At 50.1% G+C, this 22,550-nt stretch overlaps 2 protein-coding genes across 7 annotated transcripts in view; one reads left to right on the forward strand and one right to left on the reverse strand.

Moving 5' to 3' along the window:
- Agfg2 (ArfGAP with FG repeats 2) overlaps window positions 1-19,450 on the forward strand; it is a 36,127-nt gene extending 16,677 nt beyond the window's left edge. The window contains 11 exon segments of one of the 5 annotated variants that reach the window (NM_001400969.1): window positions 456-571; window positions 3,943-4,099; window positions 4,755-4,920; window positions 7,039-7,164; window positions 8,002-8,034; window positions 12,021-12,141; window positions 12,314-12,396; window positions 12,518-12,598; window positions 14,145-14,273; window positions 17,404-17,489; window positions 18,095-19,450. In NM_001400969.1, the coding sequence (NP_001387898.1) occupies window positions 456-571; window positions 3,943-4,099; window positions 4,755-4,920; window positions 7,039-7,164; window positions 8,002-8,034; window positions 12,021-12,141; window positions 12,314-12,396; window positions 12,518-12,598; window positions 14,145-14,273; window positions 17,404-17,489; window positions 18,095-18,148 (1,152 nt within the window). In that variant the 3' untranslated portion in view covers window positions 18,149-19,450. 5 annotated transcript variants of the gene reach the window in all.
- Window positions 1-22,550, reverse strand: part of Zcwpw1 (zinc finger CW-type and PWWP domain containing 1) — a 218,144-nt gene that overhangs the window by 148,367 nt on the left and 47,227 nt on the right. The gene's annotated exons all lie outside the window — the stretch shown is intronic.

A 22,550-nucleotide genomic window follows, 5' to 3' on the forward strand; every position in this document is an offset into this window, starting at 1 on the left:
GCATTTTTATTTTGATTTTTTTTTATTGAATATTTTATGTATTCACATTTCAAAACCCTTTCCCAGTTCCCCCCTCTCCCATTCTATGCTTCCGTGCTTCTATGAGGATGCTCCCCCTCCCACCCACCCCCCCTCCCACCCACCCCCCCCCTCCTACCCACCTCCCCTCCCACCTCACCATCCTGGCATTCCCCTTCAGGATGAATTTTTTTCTTGGGATTTTTAGTGTGCGCCTTACGAATATTGTACGTTCACGTAAGGCCTGGCCTATTCGATTATGAACTGTGGGGCAGGGATTATGTCTGTTGTGTAGGTGCATGTGGATCCCCCACCACACACACTGTATCCCGGCTCAGTAGATATTTTACCTTTGAAGCTGTTGGCCTGAGTCATCGATCAGGGGTTCACTAACTGCCATTTACACTCCGGACATTGTACCACTTCTGTCCCTTCAGGTCTGCCGGAAGATCTGGCTTGGTCTTTTTGATGCTCGGACATCGTTGGTACCAGACTCCAGGGATCCTCAGAAGGTGAAGGAGTTTCTCCAAGAAAAATATGAGAAGAAAAGATGGTAAGGAGGAAGAGACGTGTCCAAGGCAGCCTGCCGACAAATCCCATTTCCAAAGTATTACTGCTGGCTCTCTGTGACCAGGTTTGGAACGGGTCTTTTCCTCACCCCGACTACCAGGGTTAATTAGAGCTAAATCCTGACTTCAAAGTAACAAATCAATACAGCATACTGGTTTATTCCTGTAATCCCCACACTCTGGGAGAATATGGCAGGAGAATCCAATTCAAAGTTATAGCTGGATGGTAGGGGTGCACACCTTTAGTCCCAGCACTCTGTAGGTAGGGGCAGGTGAAGCTTTGTGAGTTCGAGGCTGGCCTGATCTACAAAACTTGTTCCAGGATAGCCAGGGCTACATAGAGATACCCTATCTCAAAAAACAAAACAAAACAAAACAAAAAACAAAAAAACAAAACAAAACAAAAAAACAACAAACAGAGAGGGGAGGGGGATGTTTGCCCGGAAACCGGGAAAGGGAATAACACTCGAAATGTATATAAGAAATACTCAAGTTAATTAAACAAAAACAAAACAAACAAACAAACAAACCAAAAAAACAGAAGAAAAAGAAATTTGAAGTTATCCTTGGCTACTGACCCTACTGGCCTACTGACATGGGCTACATGAGACCCTATTCCAAAATAATAAAATAAGAAGTGAACATGAAAGAAGAAGTTGTCATGAGTCCTTAGCCCTGCAGTTCTGTTTGTTTAAGGCATGTAGCCCAGGTTGACCCTTAACTATATATCCAAGGACGGCCTTGGACTTTGCATTCCACTGCTGCTGACTTCCGAGTGGGGATTACATGACTACACCACCTCTCCTGGCTTCTGTGGTGTTGGGAATCAAACCCAGGACTTTGTGCTTGTAACCACAGAGCCACATCCCCCAGCCCTGACCCTGCAGTCTTGATGTCCTCTCTTGTGGAACAATGGAGCCAGGAGGCAGGTTTCTGCAGCTCAGCAGACCTTGTCTATGTGTGTGCATGTGTGTGCCAGAGCACATGTGTAGAGGTCAGAGGTCAGATTTATGGAGCAGGTGCTTCCGTGTGGGTCTCAGGGATTGAACACACATCGTCAGGCTTGGCAGCAAGCGTCCTAACCCACCGAGCCAAATCGCTGGCCCTCCAGTTTTTGAGGCAGGATCTTTCACGGAATCCGACGCTCACCAGTTTAGTGAGCCCCTGGGACTCTGCTCCTAGAGCTGGATTATAGACAGATCTGCCGCCAGCACACCTAACTTTATACCAGTGCTGGGGATCTGAGCTCAAGGCCCCGTGGTTCTACAACAAGCACCTTACCCACTGAGCCGTCTCCCAGACCACCTCGTTGGGGTGTCCTGGCAATAAGGTGCTTGCAGAATAAAGGTTGTATGCAGGAAATGGGAAAGGAGTTTAATCCAGCAGGAGCTGGAGGTCACGGCAGACTAGGCTCCATGTTGGATAAGCTAAAGACACGCTCTCTATGGGACTGAGAAGGAGAAATCTGAGGGAGCCTGGTGGTGCAGCCTGGCGATCCAGCTGCTCCAGAGACTGAGAGACATGGAGGGAGTAGTCAGGGCCTATCTGGGCTATAGAAATGAATTCATGGCCAGCCTGGACAAGTCAGCGAGAGCCTGTCTCAAAATAAAAAGTACAGAAAGGGCTTCCATGTAACCTGTGGGAAGCCCTGGGTTCAATCCCTAATGCAAAGAGACAGAGAGATAGAGACAAGGGAGACTCAGAAAGAGGAAGGGCCTCCTTGACAATGAAGTTGGAAATAAGATCACTGTTTTATCTGTATTATCTTATCTATGATTACTCCACGATGCCTGCAGATGACCAGAGAAGAAGACATCCGTTATTTTGAACAAATACCATATGCTGATTATAAAATTCTTTAAAGAAACTGGGTGTGGTGGCACATGTCTTTAACCCCTGTGAGTTCAAGGTCAGCCTGGTCTACAAGTGAGTTTCAGTACAGTTAAGGCTACACAGAGAAACCCTGTCTCAAAAAAAAAAAAAAAAAAAAAAAAACCCAAATGAGCAAAACATAAAATCTTTTAAAAAGTAGAAAATAGTTACAACATGGAGGGGGGGATCCTGGCATTTCTGAGTAGAAATTTATCAAAGCTGGGCATGGTGGTATACGGCTGGAATTGCAGCGTTCTGGAAGTGGAGGCAGGAGGATTAGTTCAAGTCATCTATGGGTGCATAGTGATACCATGTCTCAAAAGGCCAGAAACAGTGACGGGACGATGGCTTAGCAGGGAAAGGCACCTGATTTGACCTGAGTTCAGACCTGAGAGGCCACGTGGTATAAGGAGCAAACATACATACAACATACAAGTTGTCTTCTGATCTTCAGTGGCACAAATGCATGTGCACCTATACTTGTCCATGTGACACTATAATAATAGTAATATTAATAATTATTAAAAATAATAATAATAAACCTTTTAATGTAAAGAAAAGAAAGATACATTAAAATGCCCAAGGAGTACAAAGAGGTAGTGGTGAGTTCAAGGCCAGGGCTACACAGAGAAATCCTGTCTCAGAAAAAAGAAAGAAAAAAAAGATACCCAAGGGGCAACTGTATGTGGTAGCTCATGCCAAAGGGGGCTAAGGATGTGGCTCAGTGGTAGAGCCCCTGCCTAGAATCCCCCAGTGATGGACTGGGGTCGTGGCTCAGTGGTAGAGCATCTGCCTAGAATCCCCCAGTGAGGGGCTGGGGGCATGTCTCAGTGGTAGAGCCCCTGCCTAGAATCCCCCAGTGAGGGGCTGGGGGCGTGGCTCATGGGCGGAGCATCTACCTAGAATCCCCCAGTGAGGGGCTGGGGTGTGGCTCAGTGGTAGAGCCCCTGCCTAGAATCCCCCAGTGAGGGGCTGGGGGCGTGGCTCAGTGGTAGAGCAGCTGCCTAGAATCCCCCAGTGAGGGGCTGGGGGCGTGGCTCAGTGGTAGAGCACCTGCCTAGAATCCCTCAGTGAGGGGCTGGGGGCGTGGCTCAGGGGCAGAGCACTTAACTACCCTGCACAAAGCCCTGCTCACAGAAGAGAGGGACACATTCAAGAGAACATTGTTAGGTCTCTGCATTCTTTTTAGGGGAAGGTGTTGGGGGAAGGGTTTGAGACAGGGTTTTTCTGTGTACCCCTGGCTGTCCTGGAACTCACTCTGTAGACCAGACTGGCCTAGAACTAGGAGATCCACCTACCTCTGCCTTCCAGGTACTGGGATTAAAAGCATGCACTAAGTTCTTTTTATTCATAGATGGGAATTGGTAACGAAACAATAACGACTTTCCCCCTGTATCTTGTGTTTTCCCAACCACCTCAGCTGAACATGGTCCGGGGTTCTCTCTCTTTCTCTTTTTAACAGCATAGCTGTTCTTTTTCACAGGTACGTCCCCCCAGAGCAAGTCAAGGGGGCCTCTTACAGCAAAGGCAGTGTCTCTGCTACCCCTGTCCAGGGCTCTGTCCCAGAAGGGAAACCTATTCGGACACTTCTGGGAGATCCTGTGCCATCTCTCTCGGATGCTGCTTCTACTTCAAGCCAGGTAACCCTCAGGCCTGGTCCTCACATTCCCACCGAGATTTGGTTTAGTTGCGTGAGACAGGGGGCGCTGCTTTCCTGAGTCAGATCACCTGGATTTAGTGCACTGTCAACCCAGGAGCTGAAAGTTGGTTCTCAGCCATGCTGCTACCTTTAGCTTACGTCTAGTGTGCCTAGACCCTGGCAGAAAGTGGTGCTTAGGGAGATGAGAATCATGACCTCGGTCCTGACCCTCCCTGCAAAGAATCTAGAACAGTGCTTCCTGGGGGCAAGGATAAGGGGTGAGCTGGGCAGTGGGTGCCGCACACCTTAATCCCAGCACTCAGGAGGCAGAGGCAGAGGCAGGTGGATCTCTGGGAGTTCGAGGACATCCAGGGCTACACAAACCCTGTCTTGGGGGCATGGGGAGTGGGGACAGGGGAATATGCAGGGGTGAGCACTCCTGGGTACTGTGGGTTACCTCTGCATGCTCTAAAATACCTGCTTTCTGTGGCCGATGTGAGAAACTTGAGCAACTCTTACGTGGGAACCCTCTTAGCTAAAGATACCAACTTACCCTGCCTTCTCTCGGCTTAGCTGTTTGGGGGCAGCCTGGGTTGCTCTGGAGGGACCCAGGTCATGTGTTGGATTCTAAGTGTCACACACAATTCTTTCCCAAGTCTGTCAGCCAGTCTCAGGCTCGCACGGCACAGGCCAGGAGCTCCCAGCCTCCTTCCCATTCATCCACCAAGAAAGCCAGCACTGACCTGCTAGCCGATATTGGAGGAGACCCCTTTGCTGCTCCCCAGGTGGCACCAGCCTTTGCCTCATTCCCAGGTTTTGGAGGTGAGTACAGCCTATGACAAAAGCCTGTCTACACCAAAGACACTCGGTCCATCGGACCCTGACTTTAGTCTGTGGCTGGGGTCAAGGAGCAGCCTGGGTTATATTTGGTAGTTTAGCCATAAAGCATACCAGTGGGGGCTCCCAGCAACTCCTTTAATAGTCAAAGAACCCATTTTGTTACTTTATCTCTGCTGAGCTGGGAAGAAGGGAGCCGGGGGTGGTGGTACATTCCTATAATCCTGGTACTCAGGAGGCTGAAAGCAGAGAATAAAGAACTGGATAATTATCCCCATGTTCACATGTGTGCACGTTCACGTGTGTGCATGTTCATGTCTTCGAGGAGAGAGGTATGGGATGTCATGTGTGTGCACATTCATGTATGTGCACATTCACATGTGAACACTTTGAGAAGAGAGGTATAGGAGGTCATGTGTGTGCATGTTCACAAGTGTGCACGTTCATGTGTGTACACTTCGAGGAGAGAGGTATGGGAGGTCATGTGTATGCACATTCATGTGTGTGCATGTTCATGTGTGTACACTTCGAGGAGAGAGGTATGGGAGGTCATGTGTGTGCACATTCATGTATGTGCATGTTCACATGTGTACACTTTGAGGAGAGAGGTATAGGAGGTCATGTGTGTGCATGTTCACAAGTGTGCACGTTCATGAGTGTGCACATTCATGTGTGTATACTTTGAGGAAAGAGGTAGGGGAGGTCATGTGTGTGTGCATGTTCATGTGTGTGCACTTCAAGGAGAGAGGTATGGGAGGTTAGGTGTATGCACATTCACGTGTGTGCATGTTCATGTGTGTATACTTCGAGGAGAGAGGTATTGGAGGTTATGTGTATGCACGTTCGTGTGTGTGCATGTTCATGTGTGTATACTTAGAGGAGAGAGGTATAGGAGGTCATATGTGTGCACGTTCATGTGTGTGCATGTTCATGTGTGTGCACTTCAAGGAAAGAGGTATGGGAAGGCAATGCCGTCCCTGGGCGGCGCTCCAGGGTTGGATGAGAAAGCAGGCTGACTCGTGTACACAGCTCCATATCTACCTTGGCTGTTCTTGGGTACCAGCCACCTTTTTTTCTTTGTACTTTTTAAAAAAAGATTTATTTACTTTATGTGTATGAATGTTTTGCATGTTATGTATGTATGTGCACCACATGCATGCCTAGTGCCCATAGCTACGAAGAGGGCTTTAGATTCCCCTAGGCTGGAGATGCCCATGAATCACCCTATGAGTGCTGGCCCTCGAACCCTGGTCATCTGTAAAGAAAACAAAACATGTTCTTAACCACTGAGCCATCTCTTCAGCACCGACCTTTTCAATTAAAGTAAATCAATCCAGTTTCTCGCTGGCCTGGAATTTGCCACATATGCTGGGTTGGCCGGCCAACGTAACTCTACCTGCCTCTATGTCTTCAGATTATAAGATAATAACACAGATTCTAGGGCACTGAGCTGCCTTGCAAGGGGAGGAGGGAGGAGACTGTCTATCTGTTTGTGAAATAGGGCCATAGTGCTATGGAGTTCAGGCTGGTCTCGAACTCATGATATGATCTCAATCCAGCCTCTTGAGTACTGGGGTCACAGGTATGAACCACCATGCTTGGTGTCTCTGGATTCTGTTGCTGTGATGGAAAACAAAAACAAACAACAACAACAAAAAACAAAAAAAAAACAAAAAACAAAAAAACCTACACACTCACTAAAACCAATTTGGGGAGGAAAGGGTTAATTTGACTTCCCTGTCCTGGTTCACAGGCCCTTGAAAGAAGCCAGGGTAGGAACTCAAGTCAGGAACTGAAGCAGAAACATTCTCTATAGCTTGCACAGCCTGTTTTCTTTTGGTTGTTGATCTTTTGAGAGGGATCTCACCATGTAGCCCTGGCTGGCCTTGAACCCACAGATCTGCTGCCTCCACCTCCCTAGAGGTGTTGTTACAACATGCACCAGCATGTGTGGCAGGGGCACTTTCTCAATTGAGGCTCCTCTCGCTAAATGACCGTGGCCTTGGCTTGTTTCAGTCAAGTTGATCAAAAAAAAAAAAAAATGAAAAACCCCAACTAGCCAGCGCCTCCTTCTTGTAACATTAGTCTTCCCTCCTCCTGTAGGCCAGAATCCTTCCCATGGAGGCTTTGCCAACTTCGATGCCTTCAGCAGCAGCCCTAGCTCTTCTGCCTTTGGAAGCCTCCCTCCATCGGTCCAAACCCCGTTCCAGGCCCAGCCGACCCCTGCAGGTAAGCGGCCTCACCCATTTCTGGTCTCTCTTTCAGCTGCATCCGGCCGTCCACTTCCATACATCATCCTTCCCTCCCCTGCATCCCCATTGACCACATCGACGGGATAACTGTAAAGATCCCATAAAAACTGCCTCTTCTTGAAGGGCAAGAGTGTGAGGCCCGCCAGCCACAGACAGGGGCCACTCTGATCCTGTTTTTCACACAAGCAAATTTGCTACGATATTGGCTAGAATTCTACCCAAGACAATTTTCTTTCTTGTTTTTAAAAACATTTTATTTGATGTATGTGTGCGCGCACAGGTCCACCACGCATGCTCTGCCACTCACGTCGAGGTCAAATGACAGCTTCTGTGAGTGGTCTCTTCTTCCACTCGGGTCTTCAGATTTGTGTGACAAGTTTCCTCCCCTGCTAACCCATCTCAGTGTTCCTCCGACCCACACAGAAAATTTCCAACTGGGGATACTGGAGGGCTGGGTCCTATAAAACTGTATGTATCCTGTTCTTATTGTCTGTGATATCCCGCCTCAGAGGGTCAAGTGGCCAGGTCAAGTAAATGGTAATCCCCAGGCATCAGTCCATACTCACCTTCCAAGATCAAAGGTCTTTGCCACTGAGTGTTGTGCGATTAGGAATTGCGGGCAATTCTTGAGGTCCCTTTCACCCCTGTCGTTTTTTCCAAAGCCCCCAGAGCCTCTCAGTCTCCATAGCCCCGCCTCTCTTCTTTTAGCTGTCCTGGATACCAGGAGTTGGCAGCTGAAGGGCTGTAGAGACCAGATGTCTAGGGACAAGCCAATGACTCATACTTTTTTTCCCTCCTCCGCCCTCATTGGCAGCCAATCGGATGCTAACTGGAAGTTACAGCTTTGGTGAGTCCTTTGCAGCCCTCAGCCCACCCGAGGTCCTCCCTCCTAAGTCTTTAAAATGTAGCTGGTCATGATGGCACATGCCTTAATCCTAGCACTTGGGAAACAGAGATAGCTTCTGTAAGTTCGAGGCCAGCCTGATCTACATAGCGAGCACCAGGCCAACAAGGGGTACACAGTGAGACCCTGTCTCAGAAATAAATAAGATGAAACGTTAGCAGGGTGTGGTTCAAGGAGTAAAGTGTGTGATTGGGGTAAATGAGAGCCTGGGTTCCATCACCAGAAGGAAAAAAATACAGCATTATAAAACAGATTGTCTGCTTGTGCGACACAGCATGGCAGAACTAAGACTGCCTGACTCTACCCACAGGGTCCCACTGTGTCGCTGAGAACTGCAGGGCTGCAGTTTGATTGCTTGATTGATTTTGTGGTACTAGGAATTAAAGTCAGCATTAGGAAACTACTCTACCATGCCCCCAGCCCCTCACTGGGGGATTCTAGGCAGGGGCTCTACCACTGAGCCACACCCCCAGCCCCTCACTGGGGGATTCTAGGCAGGTGCTCTACCACTGAGCCACGCCCCCAGCCCCTCACTGGGGGATTCTAGGCAGGGGCTCTACCACTGAGCCACGCCCCAGCCCCTCACTGGGGGATTCTAGGCAGGTGCTCTACAACTGAGCCACGCCCCCAGCCCCTCACTGGGGGATTCTAGGCAGGGGCTCTACCACTGAGACATGCCCCCAGCCCCTCACTGGGGGGATTCTAGGCAGGGGCTCTACCACTGAGCCACGCCCCCAGCCCCTCACTGGGGGATTCTAGGCAGGGGCTCTACCACTGAGACATGCCCCCAGCCCCTCACTGGGGGATTCTAGGCAGGGGCTCTACCACTGAGCCACGCCCCCAGCCCCTCACTGGGGGATTCTAGGCAGGGGCTCTACCACTGAGCCACGCCCCCAGCCCCTCACTGGGGATTCTAGACAGGGCTCCACCACTGAGTCATGCTCCAAGGCACTCACTGAGAAATCTAGGCATGTAACTTTACTACTGGGCTATATCCCTCATCATTTTTTAGTTTGAAACAAGTCTCAAACTTAACAGTGATCTACCTGCGTGTGCAACAGGATGCCTGTCCCAACACAGTGGGAATTTAACAAGCCAGCTGAGTAGATGCCTGCACTCCCCTCCCCCATGCGGTTAAGGGAGCTGGCCGAGCGGGAGCTGAGGACCATTTAGCAAGTGTGCTCTGAAATAGAAGCAATAGTGACCAACTGACAGGATCTACGTCTAGTGTCTTTTTTTATAGCTTCTTCTATTTTTATTTGTGTGTATGAACATGTTGGGCCTGCTTATATGAATGCGCCCCATGTGTGGCGACCAGAGGAGGGCGTTGAAGCCTCTGGAGCAGGAGTTACAGGTGGTTGTGAGCCATCAAGTGGGTGCTGGGAACCAAATCCCGGTCCTCTACAACAGTGGCACTGAGCCATCTCTTCAGCCCCAGAATATATCTTTTCCAACATGATCCTTTAATAGTTGGAGATTCACCAGGAAGCAAAATTTCCATAAATTCCAACAAATAAGAATTACATATGTTGGGCTAGAGAGGTGGAACAGTAGTTAAGAGCGCTGGCTGCTCTTCCAGAGGACCCAGGTTCGAATCCCAGCACTTATATGGTAGCTCACAGCCATCTATAACTCTGGCTTTAGGGGATCTGATGCCCTCTTCTGGCCTGTGTACACACCAGGCACACATAGTACACACATATATGTGCAAGAGAAATGATCATACAAGTAAAAAAATTTTTTAAAAAAATCTTAGAAAGTTTTAAATTTTTAAATATTTATTCATAGTTGGGACAGTGCTTGCATAGCTTGCCCAGGTGTCTAGGATTGGCCCTTCTCACTGCATAAATCAGGCATGGTAGGCCTGGCCTGTAATCCTGTCACTCAGGATAGTGAAGGAAGGAGGGTCTGAAGTTTGAGGCCATCAGCTACATTGGGGGTTTGAGGCCAGCCTGGGCTACATGAGACCCTTCCCGAAAAGACACAAGAGAAGGTAAGGGTCAGAGAGATTCCTGCCTATCGCACAGGTGATTCCATTTCAACGCGGCTGGTATCTAGCTGGAAAAAGAAAGAGAGCAAAAAAGAGAGTCCTAAGACTCACCGCCTTCCCAAGGCCTTGGGCCTGGACAGCTGTAATGGAGACAGGCCACACCCTAACCCGTCCCCTGCCACTGTGGGAAGGTTGCCACTGTGCCCTGGCCGTGTAGCTCAGTGGTGTGCCTGCCTAGCACACGCCAGGCTTTATGAGTTCTATCCCCAGCAGCACAAGGGAGAAAAAGCTCTCTAGACTTTAGAGTTTCTGAAAGCTTCTGACAGGCCGCATTTGTGCATCAGGAGTGCGAAGAGGGAAGTTGCTAAATGTGCAGTTTCCCGGAGCTCAGTAGGTAAAGGCTACGGCCAAGCCCAATGACCTGAGTTTGACCCCGAGAACCCACGTGACAGAACAAGAGAACAAGTCCTCTGACCTCCATGTGCACCCCTCTATGCAAAAAAAAAAAAAAAAAAAAATTAATAAATAAATATAGGGGTTGGGGATTTAGCTCAGTGGTAGAGCGCTTGCCTAGGAAGCGCAAGGCCCTGGGTTCGGTCCCCAGCTCCAAAAAAAAAAAAAAAAGAACCAAAAAAAAAAAAAAAAAAAAAGTATTAAACTGCTGCTTTGCAGCTGGTGACAGCGCGGTGGCTGACCTGAGTCGAAGCCCAGCTCTGCCCTCTAGTGTCTGCAGGGAGACACTTCACAGACTGCGATCCAGGCAGGAGCCTGCCAGGGTAAAAGCTCTCTCCCTGGGGAAGCAGTTGGAACATGGAAACCGAGGCAATAGCGAAGAGTTGACTCATTCCTGGAGGTGGCTGCCTTAGCTCAGAAACCCCGTGTACTCTGAGGCAGGCAGCCCGACCCAGACCCTACGTCCTGTGGTTGGAAGCATCAATGGGAGAGGGGGAAGGCAGTCAAGATGGTTCCGTGGGTGAAGAAAGGCACTTGCCACGGGAGCCTGTGCCTTGAGTTTGATCTCCAGAACCAATTAAGGATCACTCAACACCCACATGCAAGTACGTAAGGAATTAAAAGCAAAATAGATAAACACAGCCCTTAGAAAAGGCTGCATAGAAATTCAGACTACAGTGCTGGAGCATTTGAAAGACGCCAGAGCTGAACTGTGGTGTACTGGGCTCAGTGGCAGACTTCTTGCCTAGCGTGCTCACAAGGTCCTGGGTTCTGTACCCAGCACCCCTGGAGGAGGGGGCGTGGAGAAAGAGACAAAGGGGTGGGGGGAGGAAGAGGAGAGGAGAGAACAGGAGAGGAGAGGAGAGGACAGGGTTTCTCTGTGTAGCCCTAGCTGTCCTGGATCTCACTCTGTAGACCAGGCTAGCCTTGAACTCAGAGAGCCACCTGCCTCCGCCTCTGCCTCCTGAATGCTGATATCAAAGGCGCCACCACTGCCTGACTGATCTTAAAGTTAACCAGGAGCTCGGAATGTACCTGTACAGTGTCTGTCTCTACACAAAGCCCTGGATTTGACCGCTAGCCCCAGATAGTCCAGGCATACTTGTCATCCCAGCACTTGGGAGACTGACTAGGTGGGAGGATGAAGGAGAGTTCAAGGCCAGCCTGAGCTACATACTGAGAACCTGTCTCAAAACGGACGGGAAAGGAGGAATACCACCTCTGCTGAAGAGACAGGCATCCACCCAGGATGAGCCGACCAAACTTTATGGCATAAAAGAGCACAGCCAAGATTGCCTTATGGCCTTACCCAGAAGTCTTCAGGGTACGAGCCCTCCTACGATAGGTACTCGTAGGAGACCTGGACCGGCTCAGAGGGTCCAGCGGGTGCCTCACCTGTCATCATTCCACCCCCATCCCACCTCCGTCTCCTCTTCTGCCCTTTCCCTCAGGTCTCAGCCCAGCCTTCTTGTTTTATCCTATCCAGGGAGTAGCCAGATGTCTGCGTTTGGTGTTGCACCCCTGGCAGCTGCCAGTCAACCCAACAGCCTTGCAGATGTGGGTGGCCTCCTGGAACCCAGGATGGCTGCTGGAGGTCTCCCTGGCAGGTGGGTCCAGACACGAAGGTGACCCACCTGAAGGCTAACAGTGCCTTGTGACTTGCCCGTCTCCCCCTCTGCCTCCTGGGCTAGCCTTGGGGAACACAGGCTTGCGTTCTTTGCCCCCTTGCTCTGCACTTCCTGGAAGATGCCCATTCCCGCCTCTCTCCCTGCACCGCAGTGTTTTCGGGATGCCCAGCCAGGTTCCTGCCCTACAGTCGGCTGTGCCAGGGGTTGGCGGCAGCACAGGGCTCCCCTTTGGAGGTGAGTCCTACCTGTGGAGACCCAGAAGGGGAGGTGGGAGAAGCACCCCGAGACTGAGAGAACTCAAACCATCTTTTTCTCTAACCTCTCCCCCCTCCTCTCTCTCTCTCTCTGTGAGCAGCCTTCACCAATCCCTTCACCACCCCTGCCCAACCCCAGCTGCCTTCCACCAACCCATTCCAGCCCAATGGTATAGCCTCAGGTAAGTCCCCAGAACCGATTCTACGTTCTTTAGAGTACTGGCTCTCCTCGACCTATGTCTCTCACTAACCAAAGAGTAGACAGCATCCTGCTCCTCCCCCACCACTGCCCGCCAACCCAGGACAGTCCCATCTGCAAATCCAAGCCACCTAGTGGTCTAAACATAGAAGCATCCATGCCACAATGAACAGAAAGTCACAGAAAAAGTGCCACGTGGTGCTGTGCCCCTGTAACACCAGTACTGCTGAAGAGAGGATCATCACAGGTTCAAGGACAGGCGGGGTACATGGTAGGGTCCGGGCCAGCCTGGTCTACATAGTGAGACTCTGTCTCAAAAAGAAAAGATTTAAAGGAAGAAAGGAAGGAAGTCAAGAAAGAATTGGGTGAGTGGAGGAGAGGAAGGGAGGGGGAGGGAGGCATGCCTTTCCCCCAAGTCGGTTCTGGAGTGTATTTTCCTCTTAGCTGACAGCACTATAATGTCCCTGTCTCGAACCCTGAGCTACCAGAGAACCACAGTGAACGGAGTTCCTTATTGTTCCCTGTCCTTGTTTGTCAGCAAGGCCTTGCCCCCAGCCCTCCACAACCCCTACATTGTCCCCTTAAACTCCTCAAATCCTTTTAGCTCGATGGGGTCTCAGGCTGTGGAGACAGGAGGTCAGCTATTGCTCAGTCACAGACACACAGACACACACACACACATACATACACAGACACAGACACACACACATACACACATACATACACACAAAAACACATACACACAAAACACACAAACACACACATACACACACATACATACACACAAACACATACATACACACACATACATACACACAAACACACATACACATGCACATACATATACACACACACACACACAAACCCACACATACACACAAATACACAGACACAAACACACATATACACACAAACACACATACACACACATACATACATATACACATACAAACACATACATACACACACACAAACACACATACATACATACACAGACATGCATACACACACACACATGGTGCCTCCCATCCATCAGCTGTCACAGTGGCCCAATGAGATGGGTCCCATGCCCATTTCAGGAGTGAAAGAGTGGATCTGGGTGTGATAGCGTGGGGTCGTTAGCTGTTACCCCAGCCCTGGGAAGGATGGCGTAAGATCAGGAGTGCAAGGCCTTCTTTGCGTACATAGCAAGTTCAAAAACAGCTGGGGCTACAAGAGACCCTGTCTCCTAAGGGGGAAGAGGGCACGGGGACAGAATAAATGACACCAGACATAGTGTGGGGGTCACACTTCATCTTGTCTGTGGGTCCAGTTCTGCGTGCTTCACGAGCACTGCACCCTTCAAGCCAAGCCCCGAGGGCAGAGAGAGCACAAGCTTTTCAGGAAAAGCCTGCTGGCTGTAGGGCTTCATTCAAGGACATCCACTGTGGAAAAAGTGACCCCATTCTCTACACGGGAAGATTGAGGAGGGGGAAATATCAGCTCATCTGCCTGAAGTACACCTGAGCCTCCCCTCTCCCACTCCACAGGGCCTGGCTACGGGATGGGCAGTGTTCAGCCTGGCCTTCTCCAGCCAGCGCCACCCTCCGGAGCCTTTGCCAGTACCTTCCCTGCCCCGGTGTTCCCCACACAGGCTGGACTGGTGGAACAGCAGAATGGTAAGAGGACCGGGTGTGAGCCCCCCCTACCTCCGTGAATCCCCACTGTACATCCGGTGCAGCCCCTGAGTACCGTGTGTGATCTGTTCCAGGAACCCCACCCCCACCCGTCATGTGCACTGGACTCCGTAGCTATTCGTGCAGTTCTCGTAACACAGAAACTGCACGCTAAGTGCACAGGCATGCTATTCTACCCACTCAGGAGGCTGAGACAAGTGTGCAAGGCTTGCCGGGACTGTGCACATAGTGAAAAGAGGGCAGGGGTGGAGTTTGCTGGGCAGGAGCAGCACCGGGTTCCATTCCCAGTTCAATAAAGATGTAAGGAACCTGTGTACACCTCTCTCTGTGTATGTCTGTCCTTTAAAGGAATTTTATTTGGTATATGTGGGTGCATGATGTCTGTGCACCACCTCCATGCAGTGCCCACAGAAGCCAGAAGATAGCATCAGATCCCCTAGACTGGAGGGGTAAAGGGTTTGAGCCACCATGTGGATGTTGGGATTTGAACCTTGGACCTCTGGAAGAGTGAGCTGTGTTTTTAACCGTGGGGCTGTCTCTCCAGCCTTCTCCTGTTTTGTTTAGCATTTATTTGTGTGTGCGTTTGGGTGAGCATGTCACTGCACTGCTAGGAAGGTCAAGACAACTTGTGATAGGTCTCTCCTTCCACCACATGGGTCCCGGGAATCGAACTCAGGTCATCAGGCTTGGCAGCAGAAGCCTTTGCCACTGGTGGGTACCTTGCCAGCCCTTTTTGATCTTAGTTTTTGTTTTGTTTTGAAATAGGTTTGCAGTGTGCAGCCCAGGCTAGCCTTGAATTCCTGATCACCCCAGCTTGCCAGGTGCTGGGGTTAAGTAAACGTGGCAATAAATTGGCTGTTTATAACCTTTTTGTTTTGTTTGTCCAGATAGAGTTTCTCTGTGGAGCCCTGGCTGTCTGGCGCTCACTCTGTAGATCAGGCTGGCCTCAAACTCAGAGATCTCCCTGTCTCTTTGCCTCCCGAGTGCTGTGATTCAGGGGCGTGCACCATCACCATCTAGCTGTAATCTAACGCAGCAGAAATGTTCTGTAAATAGCAGTTAAACTATTGAAGAATTGACGATACACATTTGATACAGACATACTTTTTTAAAATATTTATTTATTTATTATGTAATTATGTAGAAGTACACTGTAGTTGTCTTCAGACACACCAGAAGAGGGCATCAGATCTCATCACAGATGGTCGTGAGCCACCATGTGGTTGGTGGGATTTGAACTCAGGACCTCTGGAAGAGCAGTCAGTGCTCTTAACCGCTGAGCCATCTCTCCAGCCCAGACATGCTTTTTTTTTAAGACTTATTTATTTATATGTATACACTGTAGCTGTCTTCATGCACACCAGAAGAGGGCATCAGATCCCATTATAGACGGTCGTGAGCCACCATGTGGTTGCTGGGAATTGAACTCAGGACCTCTGGAAGAGCAGTCAGTGCTCTTAACCGCTGAGCCATCTCTCCAGCCCTAGCCATAATTTTTTTTTTCTTTTTTTTTTTTCTTTTTTTTTTTTTTCGGAGCTGGGGACCGAACCCAGGGCCTTGCGCTTGCTAGGCAAGCGCTCTACCACTGAGCTAAATCCCCAACCCCTTTTTTTTTTTTTTTTTTTCCTAGCCATAATTTTTAAATTTAACTTTTTACTTATGCATAGTTGTGTCTCTGTGTGAGTATGCATAGATATTCATACTCCCAAAGGCCAAGAAAGGATCAGATGCCCTGGAGCTGGAGTGTTTGTGAGCCGTTCAGTGTAGCTGCTGGGACCTGGATTCAGGCCCCTGAAAGAGCAATATGTGCTCCTAACCATTGTACACATGCATGCACACACACACATGCATGCACACATATAAATACAAACTTAGACACAAAGAAGCCCTGTCTCAAAAAACAGTAACAAAAAGTAATAGTAACACACACACACACACACACACACACACACACACACACACACACACACACACACACACGGTTTTGTTGTTTTCTTTTTTTTTTTTTTTTTTTGGTTCTTTTTTTCGGAGCTGGGGACCGAACCCAGGGCCTTGCGCTTCCTAGGTTCCTAGGTAAGCGCTCTACCGCTGAGCTAAATCCCCAGCCGGGGGTTTTGTTGTTTTCGAGACAGTCTGTCTATATAGCCCTGGCTGTCTTGGAACTCACTCTGTAGACCAGGCTGCCCTCGAATTCACAGAAATCTGCCTGCCTTGGACTCCCAAGTGCCAGGATTAAAGGTGTGTGCTACGGGTTCAGTCCCCAGCTCCGAAAAAAAAAAAAAAAGGTGTGTGCTACCATACCTGGCTCGAATTTTTTGGTTTTTTTTTTTTGTTTTTTCCAAGACAGAGTTTTTTTGTGTAGCCCTGGCTGCCCTAGAACTCACTCTGTAGACCAGGCTGTCCTTGCTGGGATTAAAGACCTGTGTCACCACTGCCAGGCCAAAATATTTTTAAGGATTTTTTTCACCCTATTCTTTTTGTTTTTTTCTTTCTTTTCTTTTTTTTTTCTCCGTCTTTATTAAATTGGGTATTTCTTATTTACATTTCAATTGTTATTACCTTTCCCGGTTTCCAGGCAAACATCACCCTAACCCCTCCGTCTCCCCTTCTATATGGGTGTTCCCCTCTCTATCCTCCTCCCATTACCGTCCTCCCCCCAACAATCACATTCACTGGGGGTTCAGTCTTGGCAGGACCAAGGGCTTCCCCTTCCACTGGTGCTCTTACTAGTCTATTCATTGCTACCTATGCAGTTGGAGCCCAGGGTCAGTCCATGTATAGTCTTTGGGTAGTGGCTTAGTCCCTGGAAGCTCTGGTTGGTTGGCATTGTTGTTCATATGGGGTCTCGAGCCCCTATTTCAGCCTATTCTTGAACCTTAAAGGGGGATGGGGCACCTGTCTCGGGTACAGATAGAAACTTGAGCTATTTCCCTTTCTGACCAGTAGGGGGACCAGAGGAGCTGCAGAGCTCCCTCTGTCTCCTGATGGCTCCATGCTTTTCTAAGGAGAATTCTGGAAGGATCCCTCTTGGGTGTTCCTTGGGAATGTAGCAAGCCGCCCCCTTCAGGAGATAAGAGACACAGTCAACCAAATTATTGTCCTTGCCTCCCAGGTTCTTCCTTTGGCGATCTGGGGACCTCCAAGCTAGGGCAGAGGCCACTGAGCCAGCCGGCTGGGATCTCCACCAATCCTTTCATGGTGAGTGCTGCACTGTGACTCTGGAGATGGACAGATCTTTCCAGAAGGTGGTAATGTGGGATATAACCAAGATTCCCCTCCCGGAGTCACTCACAGAGGCCAGAGGAGGACTTCTGGTGGCCTTCCCTGTCCCACCTTCGTTTCTTGAGACAGGGCCTCTCACTGAACCTGGAGCTAGCCTAGTAGCTGGCAAGCCCCAGCGACCCACCGGCCTCTGTCCCTCAAACACCAGGGTTGCAGGCGCACATGTGACCACACCAGTTTTTTATATAGGTGCTGAGGATTCGAACTCAGGTACCCATGCTTTTACCGATGGAGCCAGCACACACACACCCCACCGCCTCCCCCCCCCCTTTTTTTATGAGACTGAGTCACACTGTGTACCCCAGGCTAGCCTGGAACTCATGATCCTCCTGCCTCAGACATCTGAGTGCTGGGGTTTCAGGTGTGTACCTCCACACCCAGCTCTCAGACCCTCCTCAACCCCTCACTCCCTTCAGCGGCCCCTCATCTCCCTCACTGTCTGTTCCTCGAGTACTTGTGCTCTGTGGCCTCTAGCAGTTTTCCTTCCCCCTGATCTATTAACTTTTCTTCTGTCTTTGCAGACTGGATCCTCGGCGTTTGCCTCCAAACCTCCAACCACAAACCCATTCTTGTAGCACTGTGTCATTGGGGGAGGAAGGTGCTCTCCCCTACTTGGGGTGTGGGGGATGACGTCTACTTCTGCTTCCCCCCTCGGAGCCCTGGTGACCATTTGCCGATGGAGCATCTCTGTGGGTCTGAGGCTGGGGTTTGCGCCTGGTTTGCTGGGCTTACAGATCTGGGAACAGGGAGGTTTGGAAGCATAGCTTGAGGCTTGCAGATGAATCAGACTCTAGCCTCCCCATCTGCCGCCCAGGGGCTTCCTTTTCCTCTCCAGGAAGGAGCCCAGAAGGAGCAAAGATACCCTCACCAGGAGGCTCCACAGTGGTGTATTCTTGTCAGATCATTAAGTACGAAGGCAGCCTTCAATCCTGTCCCTCGTGGACTGTAGGGAGAGAAGTTAGGCACAGCCCCAGCAGCAGCCTTCCCCCCTGGGGGAGCAGCTTCTCCACACACAACCTTCCAAAGCTGCCGCCACAGTCCTCCCTGACAGAAGGGAAGCGGGAATGTAGGGTAAAGATGAGGTCTGGTGTTGAAAGCCACCAGGCAGCCCTGGGAGTGTGGCGCTTCTGGCGTCCAGTACTTTTGTTTTCCAGGCTCAGTTCTTCCTAGCTGTCCCCACATCCTGGCCGGCAGGGTAGGGGAGACTATGCTTGCCCGCCTCCTGTCAAGCACTTTAGTTAGCCCTGTCATGTTTGGATACCAGTGTTTTATATTTATAAATAGAGAATTTTCTAATATAGCCTATTATATACATAAATATATATATATATGCACACACATATGTAAACAGGTAAACCCCGCCAGCCATTCTGTTTTTCCCAGACAACCCTTTAACTTGGGGGATGGAGCGTGGGAGGCTTTGGCACAGGCCTGTAGTCCTAGAACTTGGGGGACTTGGGGAGGAGGATCACAAGTTCAAGACTAACCTGGACAATTTGGAGATCCTGTCTCAAAGGAAAAGGACAGAAAGTTTTAAAAAAGGCTTCGGTGGTAGTGCAGTGGTAGACCACCTGCATAGACTCCTCCTGGGGACTTGAAGAATGGGGTAGCTCATGCCCGTGTCTGTATAATCAAACCTGGGGCCCCAGGGCTCCAGGGAGGACAACCAAGTATCCTGATGCTTTCCAGACCGCCGAGTACCCCAGAGCAAAGCCTAGGCTGTCCAGTGAAAAGTCTATGATCGGCCGGGGAGTTTGGTTTGTTTCTTTTTCTTCTTTCCACATTCCTCCCTCTGCTCCCAAATATCCGCACCAAAGCTTGTTTGGAGGCAATGTTGGAAAAGATTGCGTTTGAAAGGATTAAAAAAAAAAAAAAAAAAGGCTCGGAGTGTCTTGTTTTGTGCCAGCTGGAGTGGACACAAGTCAGTCAACATGACTGAGCCTTGACTTGGATCTTCCGATCTTCGCTGCCTGGGCTGATAAACACGTGACCTCAAGCAAAGGCTGAACTGCGCACCCTCTGTTAGCGAGAAGACGCGACGGACAGTGAGGGTCCCGATCTGGGACTGGAAGGTGCCACGGGCTGCTGGAGTGTGGCTTTGAGAAGTAAACAGACCCCCTCCGTGCTCTCAGCACCTCCAGCAGTTCCTTACCAGAGGCTACAGTGTCAGCGGCCAGGTGTCTGGGCCGCTTGCGCACAGGATAAACACTCCCCTGCAGCCGCGACCTGGGCCTTGGCCTTGCTGTGTACAGCGAGGCCCCGCCCTGCAGACCTCCGCCAAGAGTTCCTGGCCCTTTAAACTATTCATTCTTAAGATTTCTCTGGTCCTTCCGTAGGGACCAGCAAAGGGATGTGGGAATTAAGTTATCAGTTCCTTTGCTTTATAGACGTTTCTGGGAAGATCTCTAGCTCTTGCTAAGCCAGTCTTGGCCTGCCCTCTGCAGTAAGATTCAATCCCTCCTGTTTCCCTCTAGCCTAGCCTCTCCCCTCCTTCCCTCTCCTGGGAGGGGTGGGGGAGGGAGGTCACCCAGCTGGCCCCTAGCCTTTGTACTAGATTTTTCCATATTTTCTGTTTCTTTTCTCATCTTTATAACGTCAGTCTGTTCCCCCTACCTTATGTCTCCATATATAGCTTGGCTGTCCTCAGACACTCAGTTCTGCTGCCTGCCTCCTGAAGGTTATGTGCCCCCGCGCTAGGCTGCTCCTCCCAGGTTTTTGCTGGTGCTATTTTTTGAGACATAATCACAAAGGCTGTGTAGCTCTGGCTTGAGTGGAACTCACTGTGTAGCCCAGGCTGGCCTCGAGCACACTGTGGAAACAAGTATGACTGAATTTCTGACATGCCACCGCACAGTTTCACAAGGTGCCTCCTCACCAAAACAGGAATGTCTCTGGCCTTCTCTTTCCCCCCATTCTGCTTGAAGCCAGGAGTAAGGGCAAAGTTTTGGTTTTGGTTGTTTTTTGTTTTGTTTTGTTTTTTAATAACGCAGTGTCCCTGGAGCACTCTGGCTCCAGATAACTTTCGTCTTAAAGGGCCCTAGAAAACGAGGCCACTTTGCCCTATGTATAAATCCCACATTCCAGGGATTCCAGGGTCCCTGCCTGCCTCATGGGCCCAGGTCCTCCTAGCCTTCTCCCTCCTTCCTGTCCCTCTGTCTGACGTGGACTCTGGCCTCAAACTTTCCCTGGGCCGAGGCTGGGACTGAAGCCACTGGCCTTGGCAAGGAAGGGCTTAGCAGCCCTCCTCCATCTAACCTCTCAGACCAGTGGCAAGATCCCTAATCGGTGGAAGAAATGAGACGAGTAGGCTTGTTTTTCCTCTCTGCACAGCCTCACCTGACTGCTGTAAATCTGGACGGATTCAAATACTCGCACATATGCACACGGGTGGGAGGGGCTGGCAGGAACAACATACTCGGTCATACATGTATGGCCACGTCCTTCTCTCTGCACAGCCCCTGGACGATGCTCTAGCTAGGCTATGCAGACGACCGCCACTCTCGCTCAGGTCTGTCTGTCAACCAATCACCCATTGGCAGTTTCTGTGGGTGCTAAGCCTCCTTATATAGCTTACTCCCACCCCACCCCCACCACACAGAAGAATCAAGGCTATCCCACATGCTCTCCCCGGGGTTCCTACTCCTGCTAACAAGTGTGGTGCCCCCAATCTAGCAGAGCCTCAAATATTCTACTTCCTGAGTTGCTGGGGTTCCAGAACTAGGAAATAGGGGGCTGAAGAGATGGCTCAGTGGTTAAGAGCACTGGCACCACCTCCAGAGGTCTTGAGTTCAAATCCCAGCAACCACATAGTGACTTCTGATGCCCTCTTCTGGTGTGAGGCGAAGATAGCTACAGTGTACTACTACTACTACTACTACTACTACTACTACTACTACTACTACTAAATAATAATAATAATAATAATAATAATAATAATAATAATAAAATATGTGCTTAGGTAGAACTCAAAGCAGAGTTGTTGCTATAGCAACTGAGGTGCACCAGGCTTCTGGTACCCAGCAGATCAAGTCACCTGGTACGGCTTCCCTAGTGCTCACCTCCTCTCTGTTAGTCCACAGCAGGTCCTGCGGTGGCTGCTGCTTCCTGCTTTATCTTTTACCCAGCACTCCAGGGCTGAGTGACACAGAGCGCTTGGAGCAGTCTGTGACAGCAGATGTGATTTCACAAGGACAGATGTTTGCAAGATAACCAGGGAGGCGGGAAGATGGGACGAGACCATTCCTGGATAGCTTCAACTCAAGTTTCCTTGAGGTAGAGTCTTGTACACCACTGCATGCTCTAGACTTGCAGGCTAGAGAGCTTCTGAAAACCACCCTGTCTCCACTACCCTTCTCACTCAGGGGCCCCGGCTTTAAGGCTGTGCACTACCATGTCCAGCTCTCTGTGCATCCTGAGTACCCAGCTCAAGTCTCAAACTTGCACGAGTGCATTATTCACGGGGCCATCTTCCACTGTTTACCAACTGACCTCTGAGCATTTCTTTCAGCCCTGGGTGGGGCTCTGCCCAGTTGGGAGGCATCTGGGGCAGGCCTCAGGCACTAGATGCCCAGACCTATGTTGCTTGTTGACATGGGTGTCTGCCCTCATGCACACCCAAAAAGGTGCTCAAGGATGTCAACCAGACAGATGATGGTGGTGAACGCCTTTCAGCCCAGCACTTGGGAGGCATGGGTAGGCAGATGTCTGAGGCCAGCCTGGTCTACAAGGAGAATTCCAGGACAGCCAGGACTTCACAAAGAAACCCTGATTTGAGAAAGAGACAGACAGACAGACAGACAGACAGACAGACAGACATCACTTCACTGCTGCAATGATTTCTACAGTACTGAAGATCACAGATAAGCCCTAGGCCTCTGCTTGAGCTGCCCTTGAACTATCCTGAGAAAAAGACCCAGGTTGTCTTGGTTCTGTTTACTTGGTAGATGGGTTCCTTACCTAAGGGAGCCCCTCCCCAAA

The sequence above is a fragment of the Rattus norvegicus genome, chromosome 12, assembly GCF_021556685.1.
Source record: "Rattus norvegicus strain SHRSP/BbbUtx chromosome 12, alternate assembly SHRSP_T2T, whole genome shotgun sequence".
Classification (NCBI taxonomy): Eukaryota; Metazoa; Chordata; class Mammalia; order Rodentia; family Muridae; genus Rattus; species Rattus norvegicus.